We start from the raw sequence: 20,874 nt of genomic DNA, 5'->3' as shown, positions 1-20,874 counted from the left end.
AATTCACATTTTTGGAATGTTTTTAAGAAGCCCCCTTGAGTAGAAAAAATGCTATGATAATTTTTTTAACCATAAGGTCTTTCTTACACATAAACATAAAATTCTGCCAGCTTACAAAATATGCCACATCTTACATTATCACTCTCACATCTGCTTCTCTGTTTCCTTTTGCAATTCAAGCATGCCAGAGTTTATCTACATAACTTCAACTCTTTTTCACCTTAAAAACAAAAACACCTGCTATAACCTTGCTATTCAAAATACTGGTCCTGAATCACTGAATCACTAGGAACTTGTTAGAAATGCAGAATCTCAGGCCCCCTCAAATCTACTGAAATAGCTTCTGTATTTCAATAAAAATCCCAGATGATTTTATGTGTACATTAAACTAGTTTTCACTGTGGGATACAGAGAGCTACAGAGTACTGCTCCCACCCTGACAGTGAAACAAAGTAAAACTAAATCCAAGTTTATGGCTTATTTTGAATCGGTAAGAGAACTTATGTCACAGAGCAATCAACTGGCCCTAAATCAAAAGAGAAGCAGGCCCTTGCAAGGACAGAGGGGACGTTAGCACTTGCTTACTTGAGACAGGTGCAACCAGACACCATAAGAAGAGTTCAGCTAGAATAGTAAGGGAACAGGTGAAGGCAGGGTGAGGGCTGGCGGGACAGTGTGAAGGTATTAGGTTAGGAATAAACTTGCGAGTCTGCACTTTCTTGCAGGTCCTTTCACCAGAAATTCCACCAGACACAAAAAAGGTAAAAGAGGGAATCCTAAGAAAATGTCCACTGTGGTATGGACCTAGAAGACAGGAAACGCAGGACTGCAGAAGAGTCATGAAAAACTCTACTCGGATCCCTTTCTCAATCTCTTCTATGAGTCAGAAGCCTTAATCTGTGAGAAGGGCAAAAATATTGTCACTCTTAGGGTAGGTAAGGTGACCAACCATCCAGTTTGCCTGGGACTGTTTCAATTTTAGCACTGAAAGCCCCATATCCCTTCTCCCTAGCTCTTAGGTATTCTAATATGAAAAATGAAATTTCCAATCATCTTCTTGATTTCTATAAGCTTCTTACCAAAGAAAATGAAAAGACATTACTTGATAAATGGCCTGTACATTTTCTACACAATGCTGCTAAAAACAGGTGGCCACCTGGTCTCGACCACCATCATCGCTAGCCTAGACTACTGCAACAGCTTCCCAAGTGGTCTCCCAGTTTATGCATCTGCACCCTCCAATCTGTTCTTCTACGGCAGTCAGGGGGCTCTTTAAATCCAACTATTTCACCCTCACGTTTAAATGCTTGAATGGCCTTCGTATGGTTTACCCAGAAAGGTCTTGATTGATTTCGTTTCTGCCTACCTACCCATCTCATCCCATTCCACTCTACCCTCTGTTCATTATATTCCACTCATATTTGCCTTCTTTTAATTCCTACACTATGCCAAGTCTCTTTCTTAGGATCGTGGTATTTGCTTTTCCTTCTCAGAATGCTCTTCCTTCACCTGTCTGAATGAATAGCTTCTTCAAAATCCTTTATTTTCAGCTTAAATATTACCTAAACAAAGGCCTTCCCAAACCAACTTAAGTAAATGTCCTTCTGTTTATTCTAATAGCACACATTATCCATAATTATTTATTTACTTTATTGCTCATATCTTTCCTCTCAAAAATGTCTCACGAGAGTATTTTGCTGAATTAATTCTCTGACATACCCCCAACATTCAATATTGTGTCTATTATATGGTAGGGAGAGTAACAAATAGTTGTTACATAAATAAATTTTCAAAGTTTAGAAAGCTTTTTTATAAATAGCATGTCAGATGTTTAAAAAAAAAAAACTCATTCAAAACTCTAAAAGAAACTTAGAGTAAAGGTTAGAAAGAGCAGAAGTTCCAAATACTAGTTTTCTGACTTTTTCAAAATCCTCTCACAATTTATAAACTTTTTTGCATATTGATTTTATTTTGATTTCCCTTAATTTCAAAGTAACAATGCCATATTTGCTTTTGTATTGAATGTTGTATATTATGCAAACATACAGAAGACAAAAGATATGTTATCAGCACATGTGACTTATATTTAGCATTTGAGTTGTTAACTTTTTTTCCCAGCATGTGTTAAAAATCCCACGTATGAATACCCAGAAAGGTGTAATAACAAGAACAGGGGTTTTAGAGTCAAAGAAAGCTAAATTAAAAACTCTACTCTGCCACACAGGTTTTAGGATGCTGAGCAAGCTCCTCTTAGCCTCAGCATCTCAGTCTATAGAATAGAGATAATTCCTTCTCTCTCCGAGAGAAGTAATTACATGAAAACTCACTTAATTAGCAAATATTCAATTATTTCTAAGTAACAGTAATGAAGATGGTGTTAGCAACAGCAATAGTGGTAGCAGTGAGATGTCTTCCATAAAATGTAACAAACATTATACAAAAGAAATTCAGATGTTGTGCTATAAAATACCAGGCTGTTTTTAAAATTACAAATGTTTTAATAACACAGTGCCCTAAATAATCTATATTAAAACTCAGAAAGAAGACAAAAAATATAAACTAAACCAAGTAAAGGACACCACTCTAATTTAAATTTCCCTGAAACTTAAAGACCAATAAAAATAAATGCCTCAGTTAAGTACATTTTAGGTGTTTAAAACAACAATCTTCTGAACATCCATAATCCTGATATTAGTAAAAATACTCACAAGATCCTCAAGGTGAGATCTGGAGTCTGAGATCAACAACAGTGTGACAGGTGCAACTAGCTAGATGGAAAGACAGAGAGAGTAGTGGTCCATGACCCTGAAGTGTCTATCCAGGAGCATAAGGGGTTCAGAGAGAGGAAGAGAGAGACAAAAAGTGAAAGAAAAATAAGAAAAACAAAACAAAACACTATGGAAGAGTGGCAAAGAGCAGACATCAGAAACAATAACAGAGATACCAAGAAGCAGACCTCCTTACACAGCAGAAAAGTCTACCACAACCACAGGGATGACAGAACAAAGCAGAATAATCTGAGGGCACGAGGTGGGGGGGGACAGAAGAGGCTCAACACATTTCCCCAGCACTATGACACAGTCTGAAAAGCATGCCAACTGAAACAGCACAGTGTTCTGGAGGCATTTGGTGTGATGACTACATCTACAAATAGAAGTAAGTAGCCCCAAAGAAAATCATTGTATTAAAACACAGGATATAAGGACTCTGACATCTGGTGGAAGCTAAATTGTGCTCATTATACTTTTACTAAGGCAGAGAAAAAGGCAGTATGTTCAAATATACTGCCATCAAAAACCATCAAAGTAAATATTTCAGAGGGTAAGAGGAATGACATTTTGTTACCTACAAAGTCCTTTGCCTAGAAGAGTCTCTCATTTACCAGATGGTTTGAGGTAACTACATTATTATATTTCAACATGTAACTACTTGCTTTTATGCAGTTGTTTTCATTAACTTAAAGCAGACATAAACCTATGAGTCAAAGACAAGGCTAGAGTCCTATAAATCTACATACTAATTAATTCAGCTGACTTGAGCAAGATGCTAGTGAAATCTGCACTCAGGAATTTAGTCCCTATTTGTTTCAGTTAGCTTTATCCTCTGACATACCAAAAAAAAATAGAAAAAAGAAAAAAAACAAACACAAGTATGGTTATACAAACTCACCACTATTTTCAGAAAAATGGAAACAGTTGCCACTAATAATGGTTCAATATCAGATCATCCCCAACATTCAAGATTATCCATTATCTTTAGTCCCACCTGACCCTTTGGATGACCCGAGAAAGTTGCAGACTTTGTATTATCTCAAGGTTCCTATCCACCAATTTGTTTACAAAAATTTGCCTGTCACAATTGCTATAAAAAGTCAGAAAATAGGAATTACTGAAATGAACACCACTAAATTACTGGTGAATTAAACTACAGCAGTGTTTGACTTATCTGGAAGCCATATTTTCTAAGTGTCTAATATTTAGAATTTAGTTAAAACTTAGAAGTAAAGGGACACCACAATCAAGGAAAACTGTTATACAAAGCTCATTTATTTGATAATGAGGTGAAGAACCTGATGGAAAGGTGAGGAATTACTCTTCGTCCTTATCCAGAGACAAATAAATGTAAAATAAAGCAAATGAGCTATAAGCAAAGAAAATACGCTGATAATAGCAAGTATCAGTGGATGACAGGAAGAGAGACAAGGCTGAGGACTGAAAAAAAAACAAAAACAGCAACAGCCTTTTCTGTTTATACATTGATATGAAACAGAGCATTTCATACAAAGCAATGACCCTCAACCAGAGTTATTTTGCTAACTTCCTCCCATTCCTGCAACACAATGTCACCTCCAGGAAACATTTGGCAATGCCTAAAGACATTTTTGGTTGACAAAACTCAGGGTGAGGAGAGTGGGAAGGTACTACTGGCATCTAGTGGATAGAGGACAGGGATGTTGCTAAATATCCTATGTGGAGGACAGCTGCTACAGCAAAGAATTATCCAGCCCAAAATGTCAATACTGCCAAGGCTGAGAAATCCTGATACAGAAGAGTCCTATGCAGATAGATAGATAGATAGATAGATAGATAGATAGATAGATAGATAGATAGTAGGGTCCTATATATATATATATATATATATATATATATATATATATATATATACATATATATATATGGACTTATTACGGTGGCACTCAGTATAAGAACGTATGTTCAAAAGTCTTAAGAAAAGCAAACTATCAGAAACCTACTATGTTACTGGTATGCATTAATACAAAAAGATACAATACAAAATTCCCTACAGAAATGACTAAGTTTTTCAATGTACCAATATAAAGGAACAAGCTATAGTTAATAGTAATGGTCACCTACATGGAATATCTCCTAATTTCTCTTCCCTTGGCTCTAGACTGGCCTGAGTGACTTACTTGACCGATAGCTTGCAACAAAAAATGGTGTCTGGGACTCCCAGGGCTAGGGCATAAATGTGTATGGTAGGCTGAATAATGTCCCTCAAATATGTCTACATCCTAATCCTCCAACCTGTGACTACATTATCTCATATGGCGAAGGCGAGTGTGCAGATATGATTAAATTAAGGATTTTGAGAGAGTGAGATTATCCTGGATTATCCAGGTGGGTCCTAAATGTAATCATGAGCATCCTTAAGAAAGAGGCAAAAAGGACAATGAAGAAGAAGATGATGTGACAATGAAACGGAGATTAGAGTGATGTGGCCAGGAACCAAGGAATGCCAAAAGCTAGAAGAGACAAGGACCAGATTCTCCCTCTGAAGCCTCCACAATGACAGAGCCTTGCTGACACTTTAATTTTAGCTCCTTAAGTCTAATTTTGGACTTCGGACCTCCAGAATGCTAAGAGAATAAATTTGTGTTAAGACACTGTATTTGTAATAATTTGTTACAGCAGCAATAGGAAACTGACACAAAGTCTTATAGCTTCTACCCAGCTCTCCTGTAATATTTTCTCTGGGAGTCCTGACCCACTTTAAGACTGTCATACTAGTGAGATCACATGCATCTACTATGCCCAACAGTTACCAGTAGAGCCCAGCCTTACAGCCATCTTCCAACAAAGTGCCAGGCAAGTGAGTGAAGCCATCTTGGACTCTGTGACCAGCTCATCTGCCAGCTGTTTACCGAGTGATCTCCACAGATACCACATGAAACAACAAATTATTCACCCAAGTCCTGCCTATATTCCTGATCCACAAAATCATGAGATATAATGGAATGTTGTTGTCATGTATAACTCTGGATCTCAAGTTATATGTTACATGGTGATTAAAGATTATTAAGTAGAAATATATCCATTTTATAATGGAAGAGAAAAACCCTATTTACATTACCTGTTTTCTAGGCAGTAATCCCTAGCTATGTAAGGCTATTCCAATATGCCCAGTAACTCTAAAGTATTCAGAATTAAGCTTGTTGGAATATATTGCCATAATTAGGTTCTTCCCATATTGGTAAAAATAACTTACTGTAAAAAAGCTTCATTTACTTATCCAGGTCCAAGAAATAGAAGCTCTCAGCTTATTAGGGATCTCTAACTCCTCCTGATTCTATTCATACTTCTCCTCATCCTGGTTCTTCTGCTCTTGCAGGGTCTAGTTGGGGCTACACTTCCCTTTTACTATTTCAGCCAAGGCACTGAAATATCTTTATTCACAAATCTTAATTTAGAGTATGAAATGTTTTCTTGCCTTCTTTCTTACTCTCTTTGAGCAAAAGCCAAGATTATCTCCAATTCATTCCAGAGGCTAATAGTTAATGCTGCCACTTTCTTACATAATCCTATACAAAGGGCTGAGAAAAATGGGGATACTCTTGTTAAGAGTCCCTAGTGGATGGGAATTCCATAAAAAAATCTTACTTGTTTTTAAGTATTCTAAATATGGTATATGGCAAGTTCTTAAAATGAAGCTCCTCATCCTCCCTTAAGTAAATAATCGCAAAATGTGGGGAGCTACAAGATTAAAGTTTATAATTATATGGTGTATCTATATGGATGTACATAAATGGTAAAAAAAAAATTAAAACATACAATTACCATTTACACAGAGAAACAAAAAAATGCAAGCTGATTAAGATCTAACACTGATAGAAAAACTGCTCTGTTCACCTCAATATGACATCCCTTATCGCTATATGTAAGAACAATCTCATTTTAAAAACACCTTAAGTACACATTCAACAAAAACTAATCCTTAAGAAGGTCCTTTTTCCACCTCCTGGTTTTCACACCCTGTACAGTACCCTCTCACAATGGAAGAGGGCAAAAGAGGATGGACTATCTCTTCTAAGATTGGGTCATAAAAGACTGTGGCTTCTAGCTTAGGTTTCCCTCTCTCATCACTTGTTCTGAAGGAAGCCAGCTCCATGTCTTGAAACACTTAGGCAGCCCTGTGGAGAGGCCCACATGGCAAGGAATTGAGACTTCTAGCCAACCCCCATGTGAGTAAGCCTTCTTAGAACTGGTTCCTCCAGCCCCAGTCAAGACTTCAGATGATGCAGCCCCAGGTAGAAGCTTGATTACAACTGCATGAGAGATCTTGAGCCAGAAATATCTCCCTAGGCTGCTCCAGAACTCCTGGTCCTCAGAAACTGTGACACAAAACATATTTATGTTAAGCCACTATGTTTTGGGGTAATCTTGTACAGCAATGTATAACTAATACAATGAGCACTGCCTAGCCTTTAAAAACCAAATTGATGTTTTTTAAAAGTCTTTTCAAATAAGTATAAATAGAAATAGTAATTACAAAAATTGGAAAACAAATTTGTTTTAAAAATTGTGACTAAAATTGGAAGGCAACAGTAATAATATCAGCTTGCCAGTCCTACTTGTAAAAACAATGAACCAACAACACACCATCAGAAGAATATGGACTGTTTCTAGAAGAACTGAGAGCAGGTTGAGCAGATAATTTGAGAACACAACATCAACTTTTTTAAAACTGGGGAGGAAATCGGTTTGTAATTTAAAAATCATGGTATCTTACTTAACTATAACAAAACATCCCACAAGGTCTGCCTTATCTATTACAAATTGTTTCTAAAGCTTTATCTTGTCACAGACTGTATCAAATGTCTACTGATAAACACATATGAAAGATAAGGGCAAATATACCAAATTTCAGCAGTAGATTCCACTTCCATTTCAAAACATGGATGATTTATTTTCCAGATCCAAAACACTTCATTAGATTATACAAAGTACACTTTTCAAGAACACGAAGATTTCCTATTATAAAAAACAGCTTTTTTAACATAATTTATTTCATCAGAAAAGTGCACTGAGTACACATGTTTAGTGCATGGGTCAAATATTAAAAAGCAACAATAAAAGAAAAACATGGGAGGTTTTCATTTGTCTAGGGCAAAAAATTGATTTCAGAAATGGAATAAGCTGCATGCTTTCTCAACATAATAAATCCTCTTTACCTTAAATGGTTAAAGAATGAGGTAATTTACTAGTGATGATTCCAGTTACCTCCACAGAAACTATATGTATTGATACTGAAAACAATGAGGAACACTAAGACTGTACTAAAAATTAAAGCATCATCATCAGTAAGTGTCATTTGAGTCGAAGGGCAATAATTTAGTCATCAACACTGGCAAAATTTAGTTGACTTAAACTCTGAAGATTTTTAGCTTATAAACAGGATAAGCATTTGACTACCACAGTTTCCCATATCTTTGCCTATTTATTTTGAACAAAGACAACTTAAATTACCAACTTCTCTCATACAACTTATGTATTATTAAGCTTAATTGATCCTGACTGATCTCCATTGACTGAAGTTTATATGTCCTTTCCAAACTATTTAAAACCATGTTAAATTTTAAAACATTGTCTTCTTTTGAAAATGTACCATCCCTACCACAAAAATACTAGCATGTGCTAAAATAAAAACATATGACATAAAATTTATCCGTTTGTATCACATGACAAGCTTTTCAAGAACTGTCATAAAATCATATTAACAAGGCCCTCCAGTATTGTAACAATGTTAATGCAGAATTTCCAAGAAATTACTTAGAAAAGGCCAAATGTATATTCAAGTAGTCATGCCCATGGAGAAAGATTCCTAAAATTAATGCTTCTTGCATGACTGTCTTTACACTGTTTTCCAAGAAGTACATTTTCAGAATTGAACATTTTAAAACCACACACTGACTGCACGCAAAGCTTACAAATATGCTAGTATTTGATTATGACTTCATATAATATCATGATTACATATTTAGTAACTGAATTGATCACGATGTTACACTTTTCCTGTAAAAGCATTGTGGGTAGAGGATGTGTGGAATCACCCAATTCTATAAATTGGTCCACAATTCCCTGAATTGGGGGGGGGGGGGGAAGCAGTTAAGAGGCACAACTAATAAAAAGTTTCTGAAGAAGTAGTTTAGAAAAACCATACTTATATGAGATAGATAATTCTTTCCTCCATTCCTGTACATAGACCAAAGAAGCACTTTCAAGTGCCTCCGGCAAATAAAATGTCTTGTTCCAAATATATGTGCTCTTAACTTAAGGAATTTATGGAATGTTTATGAACCTACCAACCTTGAGGGAGAGGACGAGGAGGAAACTTGGGGGGGAAAACAAACTTTCAAAGACATCAGAATGTAATATAAAATAGTAGCAATTTATTTCGTCTGTATCGCCGTATTTAACTGGCAAAAAATATTTTAAGACTGAATGATTTGATCATTTGCTCCTTTCATCCTTTTAATTTTCTGACTTTTTAGCTTTTTCACTTGGACTCATATTCTGGCCTACCAACATTCTGCACTAGTTTTAAAAATATCCTCTTTTAACGTGCTTAGCTTAAAAATAGCTTTGCTTTCACCACTGCAAATTATTTTTGCGCAGAAGTCTGCTTTTTATTGTAGAGCCACAGATTTCCAGAAAAAAAAATACCTTCTTATCTACTGCATTCTTTCATTCTCTGGGGAAATCACAAAAACTGGAGTTTAACTTGGGCACCACCAAACCTGTGACGGGCTTGCAATAATGTTATCTGCAGTTGCTGGTTTGATCCACTCTTCCCATTTCCCAGGAAAATGTTTCATTTGGCTGCTTAAATGAATACAATTTAGAGGTGTGTACAAACAAGCAGCTGAGAGCATCTCTGCCTTATGAAGCAACATCCCATGGACCCCCTTTCATCTTCGTTTGATAACCAGTCAAGAAAAGTTTCCGCCTGTCTCTTGGGTATGTAACACTTTGAACTTGCATGGCTGCAAGTTCACAAGAAAGCAGCAAGGGCTTGGGGACAGGAAGGCTGGCCCGGTGGGGGTGGGGGGGGTAGGGAGTGGAGGGGACAAGCATCAAATCTAAACAAAATCAAATCAGCATTGGCTCTGAATTGAGGCTAAGCTCCAGCTGCTGAGGCTGGGGAGCAACCAACCAAACGGTGGCCCCGGCTGCCTGGCACGATCCGCGCGCGTCCTACCTGCTCCGGGGACACTCAGGAGGCGAAAAGTTCCCCCCCCCCCTTGCACTTCCCAGGCGCAGGGCCAGGCGGCGAGTGGGGCCACGGCGAGGGTCCCTGGCCGAGGGGCGGGAGGGTTCCCGGGGCGCAGGCGGGGGAGGGGAGGGCGCCGCCCACACCCCCGGCTCGCCCCCTCTCGCCCCTTACCTTGAGCGATGGCAATGGACTCGAAGCGGTGTAGCTCCTTGAGCAGGCAGCTCCTCTCGGTGGAGTGCAGGCTGTAGATGAAGTCGCGAGCGCCCTGTGCCGTGTTCAGCGCCTCCATGGGCTCCTTCTTGGGGTGGGTGCCCAGCGCCCGGGGGCCGCCCGGGGCCGCGAGCGCCAGCAGCCCCCGCCCGCAGCAGCACCAGGACGGCGGCCGAGGCGCGGCGGCGGTCGGGCCCGGCCTCAGGCTGCGTGCGGTCCGGCTCCTCAGCAGCGGCAGCAGCCGGGACATGGCGGGCTAAGGAGCGGGGACCCCCGCGGCAGCCCGGGAGGGAGATTTCTGGCGAGGCTGCGGGAAGAAGAAGCCGGGCTCAGCCCGACCCCGCCCCGATGTCCTCTTGACAGGCAGCCGAGACGCCGGGCACCATGCACTCCTCGGGCCCGCGCGACTGTAGCCTCTTCTTCCGTCTCTCTTCCCTTCCCAAAGGCCCACAGCGCCTCCGGTCCCTCCCGACGACAAAAACTTTCTCAGAGGCGGCCGGGCCGGGAGAGCGCTCACGGAGAAGGCAGGCGGGTGGTGCGGGCGGGCGCCTCCCGGCCGAGGAGGAGCAGAGCGGGCGGGCGGTTTCGGCAAGGGTTTGTGTCTGTCAGTCTGATCTTCCAGAGGGATGAGTCAGCCACGCGCCGCCCTTCTCCGGCACCGCCCTCCTCTCTCGCCGGTTTTCCCACCCTCTTGCCTGCCCTCGTCCCCACTCCGTACCGCTCCCGCGCCCTCAAAGCAGCCGCGCTGTCAAGCCGCAGCCGTAGCCGCTACCCCTAGCGGCGGTATAAGGGGTAACAGGGCGGAGCGAAGGAAAGGGGCGGGGCGGGGTGGGGCGGGGTCGCGCAGGCGCAGCGAGCAGTTCGCGGGCCGCGCTCCCTCCCGGGTAAGAAGCGTGCACGCGCGTCTCCACCGTCTCCGGTCTGTGAAGGTGGAGGGAGAGAGGGCGCGCCTCGCTTGCGCTAGCCTCCGCCACGTTTTAGTCCAGCGGAGGGAAAAAAGGAAGAGAGCTTTGAGCCCCTCGCTCGGCGAGGTAGTGCAGCTGCCATCCGGTCCACCCTAGCTCCATGCGTAACTCCTAGGCTGCTTCTGAACGATGCCCCAGAGTGCGGCCCATCTTCCCCGGCACGGGCAAGGCCACAGCGCCCTGCTCAGGCTTTGGGGGATGGAAGCGCACAAGCCGCGCCCTTTGCCAGGTCAGCGCGCATCTAGTTTTCGGCCACTCTTGTCTCTGAGGCACCCACTCTGGGAGCTCCAAAGGGAGGGCGACTCCAATTCTACCCCTTCCCAAGGAGAGCTTGAAACTGAGACCTTGGCACTGAGAACAACCTTTTTTGTTTTGATGTAATCAGCTTGCAGATTGTTTATGCTGGAACCTGAGGCAAGAATGTCACAGACCGTTTCCAGGTGTTTATCAAGGTTTGTTGATTTGGTTTTTTTTTTTTTCCCTCTATGCCAAGTTGGAAAGAATTCTGCGATTCTCCACTGTTTCCACGTGTCCATTCAAGGCCTAGGTCTTAGGATCTCCTATTGCAAGCTTTCATTTATCTCTTCCTAAGGGAGATGATCTCCACTTTATCTGAACCTGTGTAATGACACTTAGGCTTCCTGTCTTCTTAGAGAACGGATCTACTTAGAGAATAAATCTGCTCAAGTGTAATCAAGATCTAAATCCTGTTCTTATCATATCTGCTGCTACACCAAGCCCTAGACCTTGTATGCAATAGATATGCTATAAAAAATGTAAATGCAATATTACAAATGTGAGTCAAGGGGGTATGTTATCACTAAATACTCCTACTGCTCCAACTCAGTGATTCTCAAAAGTGTAGTCCCTGGACAGCAGAGCTTATTAGACATGCAAATTAGTGTGCTCCACCAGAGACTTCCCTGAATTAGAAACTGGGAGTTGGCCCAGTCCTCTGCGTGCAAGCACTCCAGTTAATACTGATGCGCACAAAAGTTTGAGAATCACTGCTCTAACTTAAACTTGGAAAGCATTTACATTTTTTTTTAATTTCAGGGCAATGCCTCTGGTAAAATGCCCATTAAGAGTGTTCTCTGTGGAAATGCAAGTTCTTTAAGTGTAGAGACTTTGTCTTTGAAACCCCCAACACCTCCGGTGGGTGTTAGAATCTTCTGCAGAGTTATTTAAAGTCTCAAATTCTTAAGATTTCCACCACTTCTCCCCTCTATATCCCTTACCCTCGGGAGATTCTGACTTGGGCTTGGGGTGGGGCCTGGGAAGAGAGGCTTGAAAAAGCCCTTCAGTAAGAATTTCCAACAGCCCCCAGGACACCAGTTTTGTGTGTGGGCTCCAGAAACATTGCTGAAAATTTGATAACTGGATCAACCACTTCCTAGCTATGTTTTAGTATTAGACTGAGTAGTGATCCCAATGATCACTTATGGTATCTACTCCCTTGTCCCACATGACTGTGGGCTTGGCCATGTGACTTGCTCTAGCCGGTAAGTGGGCCATCACAACCATGCTTTGATAAGTGCTTGCTCCTTGGGGCTTGCTATAATGTGTTTGCTGTATGCTTTATGAATATTCAGTTCTGCTATAGCAAATAAGAGAAATTAAAATGTAGACACAATTTGCCTCAGTAAGTTAATTCTAGAGTTGGGGCCATAAAAGTTAGTGAAGAAGGAAGAAGATAACATTGCCATACCAGTATAGTTGAAGGTGTAATTATTTGCCTTTTGAAGCCAGTTGGAGCTCTAGGAATAGGTGGAAAGTAAAATCAGGTGAACTAAAAATAATAATAATAATAATAATAAAATAAAATGTAGACACAATTTGCTTATGAGACATGTTATACAGAATAAACGAATATGTGTTGAACATAGATAAAAAGGATGGAACAAATGAAAGTGCTACTTTAGAAAGGAGATAGACCAAGTGAACTTTAAATATTAGTAAGGCATGGATCATACTACCTCTAGACTGACAACTAGATCATCCCTAAATTGGCCACCTACTAGTGACACCCATTATAGCTCCATTATGGCCTCATATAGTCTCTGCACAAGAAAGGTAGATAAATCCCTTGCTACTCAGTCAGTTAATGGCCATCTACAGTTATAACCCAACACACATGCCTCTTATCACTCAGATGTGTGACAGAACAGATATATGTCGGTTCCAGGCCCCTTCACTCTGCCTAAACCCCTCACTCTCCACTCTGGTCCTTAAAACCATGCCATCTGTGGGACTGGTACAGCAGAGAGGGTTAGGACATAAAAATACTGCATGAAACAAAATTTAGGTACCATGGTCCGCACCCTGCTTATACCCTATTCTAAACTTGTTTATCTATCTCTTTTCCCCATGCTGCTCACTGTGTTCTAAATTAGTTGATAAACTGGGTTACTATTGCTGCTCTTGGAGTGAACACGTTATACCAAACTTGGAGTAGCTAGTTTATTTTGCTCCTGATTTTGTGCCAGAAATTCAGAAAGGACTTGCTTGGGCAGTTATTTGAGTCTCTCATCAGGTATCATTTGCACCTGCTGTTGTTTGAAGCCTCATCTAGGCTGGACATCCACAGTGGTACACTCATGTGCCTGACAATTGATGCTGGCTGTTGCCCAGGTGGGAGCTCAGCTAGGGCTATGAACCAGAGTGCCTTACACACCCCTCTAGCATGGCAGACTTCTCACATGGCAGCTGGCTTCCCTGAGAGCAAATGTTTATAAAGAACCAGGTTCATGGCCTTTTCTGACTTATCCTAAGAAGTCATGCAGCATCAATTCCACTGCATTCTACTAGCTACCAGCAAGCCACTAAGGCCGGCCCAGATTAAAGAGAAGGGGATGTGGACCCCCACCTCTCAAGGGGAGCAATGTCAAAGAATTTGGGAACATGTTTTAAAGCTGCCACATAGTATGTTTCAAGCATCTTAATTTGTTCTGTAAGCCTATCTGTTCCATGACCTATGGTACAACCTGTCTGGTGGTATACTTGGAGGCTGCCATTGCATCAAAATAATTTTCCACATAGCATTTGCTGTCTTGGAATTTGGCTGCTGTATAAAAAAATCTAGAGCATCATGCTGGAAAGGCCACATGGAGGAGGAGGTGACACCCAATAGCCCCGGCTAACTACCAGGCACGTGCATGAGGCCATCTTGGACCGTCCAGTCCCAACGAAGCCCCAGATGACAGCATTGCAAAGTGGTTGAGAACATTTGCTCTGGAGCCAGACTGCCTAGGTTTGAGTCCCCACTCTTCCATTTCCTAGCTATATAGCCTTGAGCTAATGACTCAGCCTTTGCATGACTGCTCATCTCTTTGATGGGGATAAGGGCGTGTTGCTAGGTTTGCTCATCTGTTAAATGGAGGTAAGGGCATCTGTTTTAGAGGGTTATAGTGAAACTAAATACAGGTAAAGCATTTTAAGCAGCACCTGGAACATGTAAGTGATCAAGAAATATTAGCTATTATTATCCAAATTCCCATAGACCTCTCAAATCCATAGGATTATTTCTTTGGACCCAAATTTGAGAAATATCTATGTAGCCATCTGTCATTTAATGCACATGTAATGTGCACTAACTGGATCCCCTATCCACTCTTTCTCTGAACCCTTTAATACCCTAAATATGAATAAATGGAGGAGATGGGGAGGGGGAGCACTTGGGGGGTCAGATATGGAGCCATGGAGAAATATAAGGATAAGGCAGGTCTAGCTGTGAGTGGCAAGGGGAAGGTTCTGAGGAAATGTGAGGGTGCTGAAGAGGCAGTGCCAACAGGTTGGAGAAGGTTACAGAAATGGAAGAGGGAGAGAAGGAGGGCCTGGAAGGCAATCTTGGCCTGGGTTCAGCCTAGCCTGCCCTTCACTTTTAAAGATGACAAATGTCATGCCTCAGTTAACATTCACAGTCTCCTCCTTACGAAAAATTACTGCTGAATCAACAGTCCACAGTAGGTTGCACCATGCAAGTACTCCCCAGAGATCCTGGCATCCCTGTTGCTGGCAGGGCCCAGGGCAGTTTGCTGTCTACATATTATGATACATTATCCACCCAGCCACTGCCATCCACTTTCAAATTCTTGAAATTGTCGCTTTACTTGGTGGGTCCTTTAATCATTTCTTCTGCCCACATTTTTACCATTCTTTTATTGTACTTCTCATCCATCGAGTCTTAGAATTCTGACCCCTGAAATTCCCCTGCCCCATCAGGGTTGTGGTGATCAATTGCTGCTTCACAACGAAAAGTCTTATTAGAAAAATTAAAGAAGACTTAAATAGATGGAGGAAAATACCAATTCACATTTGGAAAATTCAATAGTAGATGTCAGTTCTCCCCCAAATTAATCTATAAATTCAGGGCAGTCCCAAGCAGAATCCCAGCTGAGTCTGTGTCTCTGTGTGTGTGTGTATGAATTTGTCAATTTGATACTAAAATTTATTTTGAAATGCAAATGTAGGCAGTATAGCAGACCAGAAAGCGCATGAATCCCCCTGAGTTCAAATCCTAACTCTAACACCTACTCTCTGTGTCAATTTGGACAAGTTGTCTATTATGCAAAGTCGTGGTTTGGGGGTTTCTTATTATTTCTTAAAATACTACCCTACATAAGCATAAGATGAGTTAATGTATGTAAAACACATGACACAATGCCTAACATGTAGAGGGGCTCAAAAAATGATAAGGTAGTATTGACAGGCATTTAGATTAAAAAATGTGTTAGCAGTAAACATGTATCTCGAAGTATCAGAGGTTCATGTAACTTCAGAACTGAAAGAAAGAATCCAACTAGATCTCTGTTTTCTCAACGTTTCTTCACTCTCCAGTGCCTGGCAATGGAGCTGTTTTATTTCCAAAGGACAAGGCAGGAGTTACAAATTTGAGAGCCATCAGCATCCAGGTATGATTTAAAGCTATAGAACTGGCCAGGTTTCTGGTGGGTAAAGTAAAGATGGAGATTAGGGGAGAGCCTGGGATCGACTCTGGGACCCTTCACCACTGAGAACTGGAAGAGGCAGAGGAGTCAGTAAAGTAGGGGGAAAACCAGAGGACAATGGTGTTTATTGTCCTTCCTTCTGTTCCTATCATTAGAACGATGTTCACCTGATATAATACTGGTCATCATTATTCTTGGAATATTGGATGATTTTTTTTAACTTTCCCCTTTGCACTTGTCTCTGTTGCTTGTTTATAATAAGTGTATATAATTTATATGTAAAGAAAGCTTTACTCTAAAGAGAGGAACTACGGAACACTTTTGGTATGAAGAACACTTGGAAAATCCAAAATTAATCCCAAAGAGACAATCTGTCTTTTGAATCCTTTGCATTCCTCTCCACCAGTCAATCATTACTGCCGCTCATCACCACCTCATTTTGATACTTCATTTTAAACAATTTGATCTGCATGTTGGAAAGTGCCCATCACAGGGCAAGAAATAGTATCTCATGGGAGCAGTCTGGAAAATATGAGAGGGGCTATCAATTGGAGCTCAGAAGTCCTGTGTCAATTTCATACTCCAAGAGGTTCATATTTATCTGCCCACAGTGTACCTGTAAGCAACAAGAGTGTGCCTGTCCCACACCTCACATGAAAAGTTCATGTGCACACATAATACCCACTCATATAAACACACACATACACACATGCACACACCCTTACTGACTCCTTCTGGGCAATATGTTGTAACTCTTCCCCCTTCCAAGTTGCCCATTTTGTTTGATTTTGGGCCAGAATGTTGACCAAGGTAAATATAAACAATAGGGCTATGAAATGACTTCTCTTCAAACTTCAGTGAGGCTTCCAAATATTTAGATGCCACAAGAACTGTTTTTGAAAAATTACTCCAACTTTGAGCCCAGTAGGAGGGTCAGTGGAAGGATTTTTGAATGTTTCTATTTGTCTTTGAAGGAAAATAAGGCATCGATTCAGACTCTTCTGAACCTCTTTTTAAATAGGCTTATTAAATCATCTTCTACCACATATTTGAATTCAAATAATATTGCCCCCCCATACTAGCTACTGACCTAGGACTGGAAATTAAAAATTCTTTTTTTTGCTTAAGGCCAGATTTTCTGTTTTAAATGGAATATTTTCACTATTGTCAGTTACTAGTTTTCAACAGAATCAGTTCTCAGGGGCTGAGAGGATTGCTCTTCTTTGTGCCCTTGAAGTTAGGTGAGGCCATGTGACTTCTTTGGCCAATGAATGGGAAACCTGACATTTTCACCTCCAAATGTGGGCACTTGATTGCCTGCAGTCAGCTGTGCTGCTCTCTCCTCTCAGCATGGTGAGATCCACAATATGTGCTGAAATGGAAGTTTCATGAAATTGAGGAGGTGGGGAGTAGTGAGCCAACATAAGACGACCACTGTCCTGGAGAGTTGCTCCAATTCATGGCAGATTTTGCATGATGAGTGCAGCTCCTACTTGACTCTGTTTCTTACTTTTATAAAGTTAAGTGCCTTCCTTCACTCCTATTTTCTTTATCTAAAAGGAAGCCTGTTTTGGCCCTAGAGTGTTCGTTTTCCCTTGGGGTTAAAATATAGGGAAACAGGATCCTCTTATTCTTTGTCTCGTTTCTGAGCTTTATGTGGGTCTGGAGCCACAGGCAAAGATTTGGTTGTCAAGAGCCTTAAGGAAGTCATTAAACCCATGCATTGGATGACATTGTCTATAAAAAATGTGTAAATGTAAAAGGACAGAGATTTGGGAAACAATAGCAGCAGTTAAGGGATAAGCAGTGGAAGAAGAAAGAAGAGGGGGAGAGGTAATATGGCAGAAAGAAAGCAAAAAGCAACTTGGTGGCCACAAAAGCCAAAGGATAATAAAGTTTCTAGAATGAGTAGTCTGGGGTTTCAAAAGCAGCGGCAAAATTGAGCATCTGAAGGACAAGATAATACTCACTAGAAATGGTGGGTTGAATGTCAGTGGGTGAAAAAAGACAATTCCTCAAGCACAGAGTTAGTAGGAGAGTAGATGACATCAACACTGTAATAATACAAGGTGAGAAGCAGATAGAGGAGTGGTAACTAACCCAGTGGATCAGAGGGAGGTGAAAACCACGCTGGAATGGAACAACCTAGAAGGTTCATTCGAGTAACAACCTCAAAAAAGTACAAGAATTGGAGGCATCACGTACCTCTAAAAGTAGACATATGATTGAGCCAAAAATAGAAGAATTATAGAACCAGGTCAGGAGGTGCAAGAGAGTTAAAGAAGATAAAACGGTTTTGAAAATGTAAGGGAGAAAATTGTCAAAGAAATGTCTGAAGGAATGCTCCCCCAAATGAAGGTCATTTAGTTCCCAGATCGAGAGAGTTCATTGAGGGCTCAGAATGCTAGATGAAAAAAGACCCATTCCAAAGCCTGTCATCATGACATTTCAGATCACTAGGAACCAAAAAAAGAGTCTAAAAAGTTCCCAGCAGCAAAGTTAGTGGTTGTCAAGGGAAGTTCAATAAAAAGAATCCCATTTCAGAATGGCTTCAGACTCAACAGCAGTGCTGGCCCTCTTTCCTCTGAGATTCCTCTCTCTACCTAAGAAGAATTCAGGCAATTAATACCACTAAAGTGAATGGATTGGAGCTTGCAATTATATCACTTAAAAGTAATGGTATTCACAGGATATCCAATATAGCAAACTTTATCAATAAATAATAAAAGGCTTAGCTCAGTGCAATCAATTCATACTGAATTGCTGAAATTATTCTCCAGTAAATATTCTCTTTTTTTGCAATCTATAATTTATCAATGGCTGAAATTCTAAGAATTAGCTAGGTAAATTATTTGTTTGCAGCCTGGGGTGTGTTTGTCCAAGAAAATTACTCTTCTCAGTGGTGACATGTCAATCAAGGCAGGAAAAAAAAACCCTGAATTTAGTACCATACTGATACTAGGCCCCCATGATTCACACTGCCTGCCTCTGTTAAAAAAAAAAAAAAAAAATCGACTATAGACTTCCAGAAAATTGTTTCTGGGCAGCAATCCTTCCTTCACCCTACCCTATCCTCCCTGGGCTCCAGTGCTTTTGGATTTCGTTTTTGAAAATTGTTTGGTTGTTGCCTTTTCTTCTTGCCACAACATTAAATAGGCCAACATAAAGTGGAGAAAGTTTCTGTAAATTCAGCAGCAGGTTAAGAGGATGACTCAGTTGGGCAGCTTTACACTTTCTCATCTGTATTCAACTTCAGTGGAGGAGTGGATGAAATTTTTGCCAAATGTTCCAGGGAACCCCATCAACTTCACAGTAGTCTAAATCTCAGGCCAAAGAGCAGAATTGTCTTCATAAATTGCAATCAGAACTTCCAAGAAACATTAAAATGAACAGTGTTTTCTATTAAATACTACGTACATGAATGGATTGTTAAAGCTGGGTAGGAAGATGAAGATCACCTAGTCCTATCCATTCATGCCTCCCAAGAGAAGATTGGTATATGGAGATTAAATAACCTACCCAAGGTCATGCAGTGGTAGAGCCAAGTTTCCACATGACTGCTCTATCCCACAGAGAACAGAAGAACCTATGTTGATGTTCCTGTCACAGTGGAGCCAAGAGACTGCTTTATGGTTCTCAGTAAAGATTTGGAGCCAAGAGACTGCTTTATGGTTCTCAGTAAAGATTTGTTGAATAAATGGGACTCCCTTACCTTGAAGTTCTAGCCTTGTTTTGATTCATAAAAAGTATTCGTGTCCTTGAACTTAAGCTAGACACAAATTCTAATGACTCAAACTGACCCTTGATGAATTTTGCCTATTGGTTCAGGGCAAAGGTTCTCCTGCCTCCTGGAAGTCCATGGATAAAATCCAGAAAGTCCATAAACTTGAATGGGAAAAAGTTACATCTTTACTGTCACTAGCCTCTAGCTGAAATTTAGCAATGTCTTCAATGATGGATGCAGGCAACAAACCACAGTATCATTAGTACTGACCACCCAGTAGTAATCGCAGATGCTTTATATCACATTAAAATGTTTGCAGATACCTGAAAATATTTTTTATACTCTACATTACTTCAACATTATGGGAGTTATTGGCCCCAACATGGATCGTGTTATTTAACACAGTCATAAAGAGTCACATATATCACTATATCACAAATTGGTTGTTATAGCTTTTTAGTAGACATAGTAATGATTCCCCGAAGATGTCCACATCCTAATCCTCAGTATGTGAATATGTTACCGTACATGACAAAAGTAACTTTTCCAGCGTGATTAAATTCAGGGTCCTGGCATGATTAGATTATCCTAGGTTAGCCACATGGGCCCAGTCTGGTCACAGAGGTCCCTAACACGGGAAAAGGGAGAGAGGAGAATCAGAGCCAGGGAGATATGAACATGGAACAGAGTGATGCAATTGCTGGCTGGGTGTCATGAGCCAAAGAACGTGGGCAGCGTCTAAAAGCTGAGAAAGGCAAGGAAACAGATTCTCTCCTAGAACCTCCAGAAGGAGCGCAGCAATGTCGACACCTTGATTTTAGTGTCACAAGGCTTGTTCTAGATTTCTGACCTCTGGACCTGTCAGATAATAAATTTATGTTGCTTTAAGTCATTACGTTTGTTGTCATTTTTCATAGCAATAGGAAACTAACACAACATTTTACTATCGTTCATTGTAACTGGCTTCCTTTGTGATTTTCTCTGCAGTTTATTTTATGCATTTTTAAAAGTTTGAGTT

General features: G+C 40.8%; 1 protein-coding gene across 6 annotated transcripts in view; it reads right to left on the bottom strand.

The window, feature by feature from the left end:
• TMEM65 (transmembrane protein 65) overlaps window positions 1-10,988 on the bottom strand; it is a 43,753-nt gene extending 32,765 nt beyond the window's left edge. For 2 of the 6 annotated variants that reach the window (XM_032467790.1, XM_032467791.1), the window contains exon 1: window positions 10,183-10,988. In XM_032467790.1, the coding sequence (XP_032323681.1) occupies window positions 10,183-10,471 (289 nt within the window). In that variant the 5' untranslated portion in view covers window positions 10,472-10,988. The remainder of the gene's footprint in view (window positions 1-10,182) is intronic. The other 4 variants (XM_032467793.1, XM_032467794.1, XM_032467792.1 and 1 more) reach the window with 3 other exon arrangements.
• Window positions 10,989-20,874: the final 9,886 nt, after the last annotated feature.

Source organism: Camelus ferus, chromosome 25 (assembly GCF_009834535.1).
Source record: "Camelus ferus isolate YT-003-E chromosome 25, BCGSAC_Cfer_1.0, whole genome shotgun sequence".
In the NCBI taxonomy this organism is placed as follows: Eukaryota; Metazoa; Chordata; class Mammalia; order Artiodactyla; family Camelidae; genus Camelus; species Camelus ferus.
Note: the sequence above shows the minus strand (reverse complement) of the source record. Positions and strands in the feature narration are given on the sequence as shown.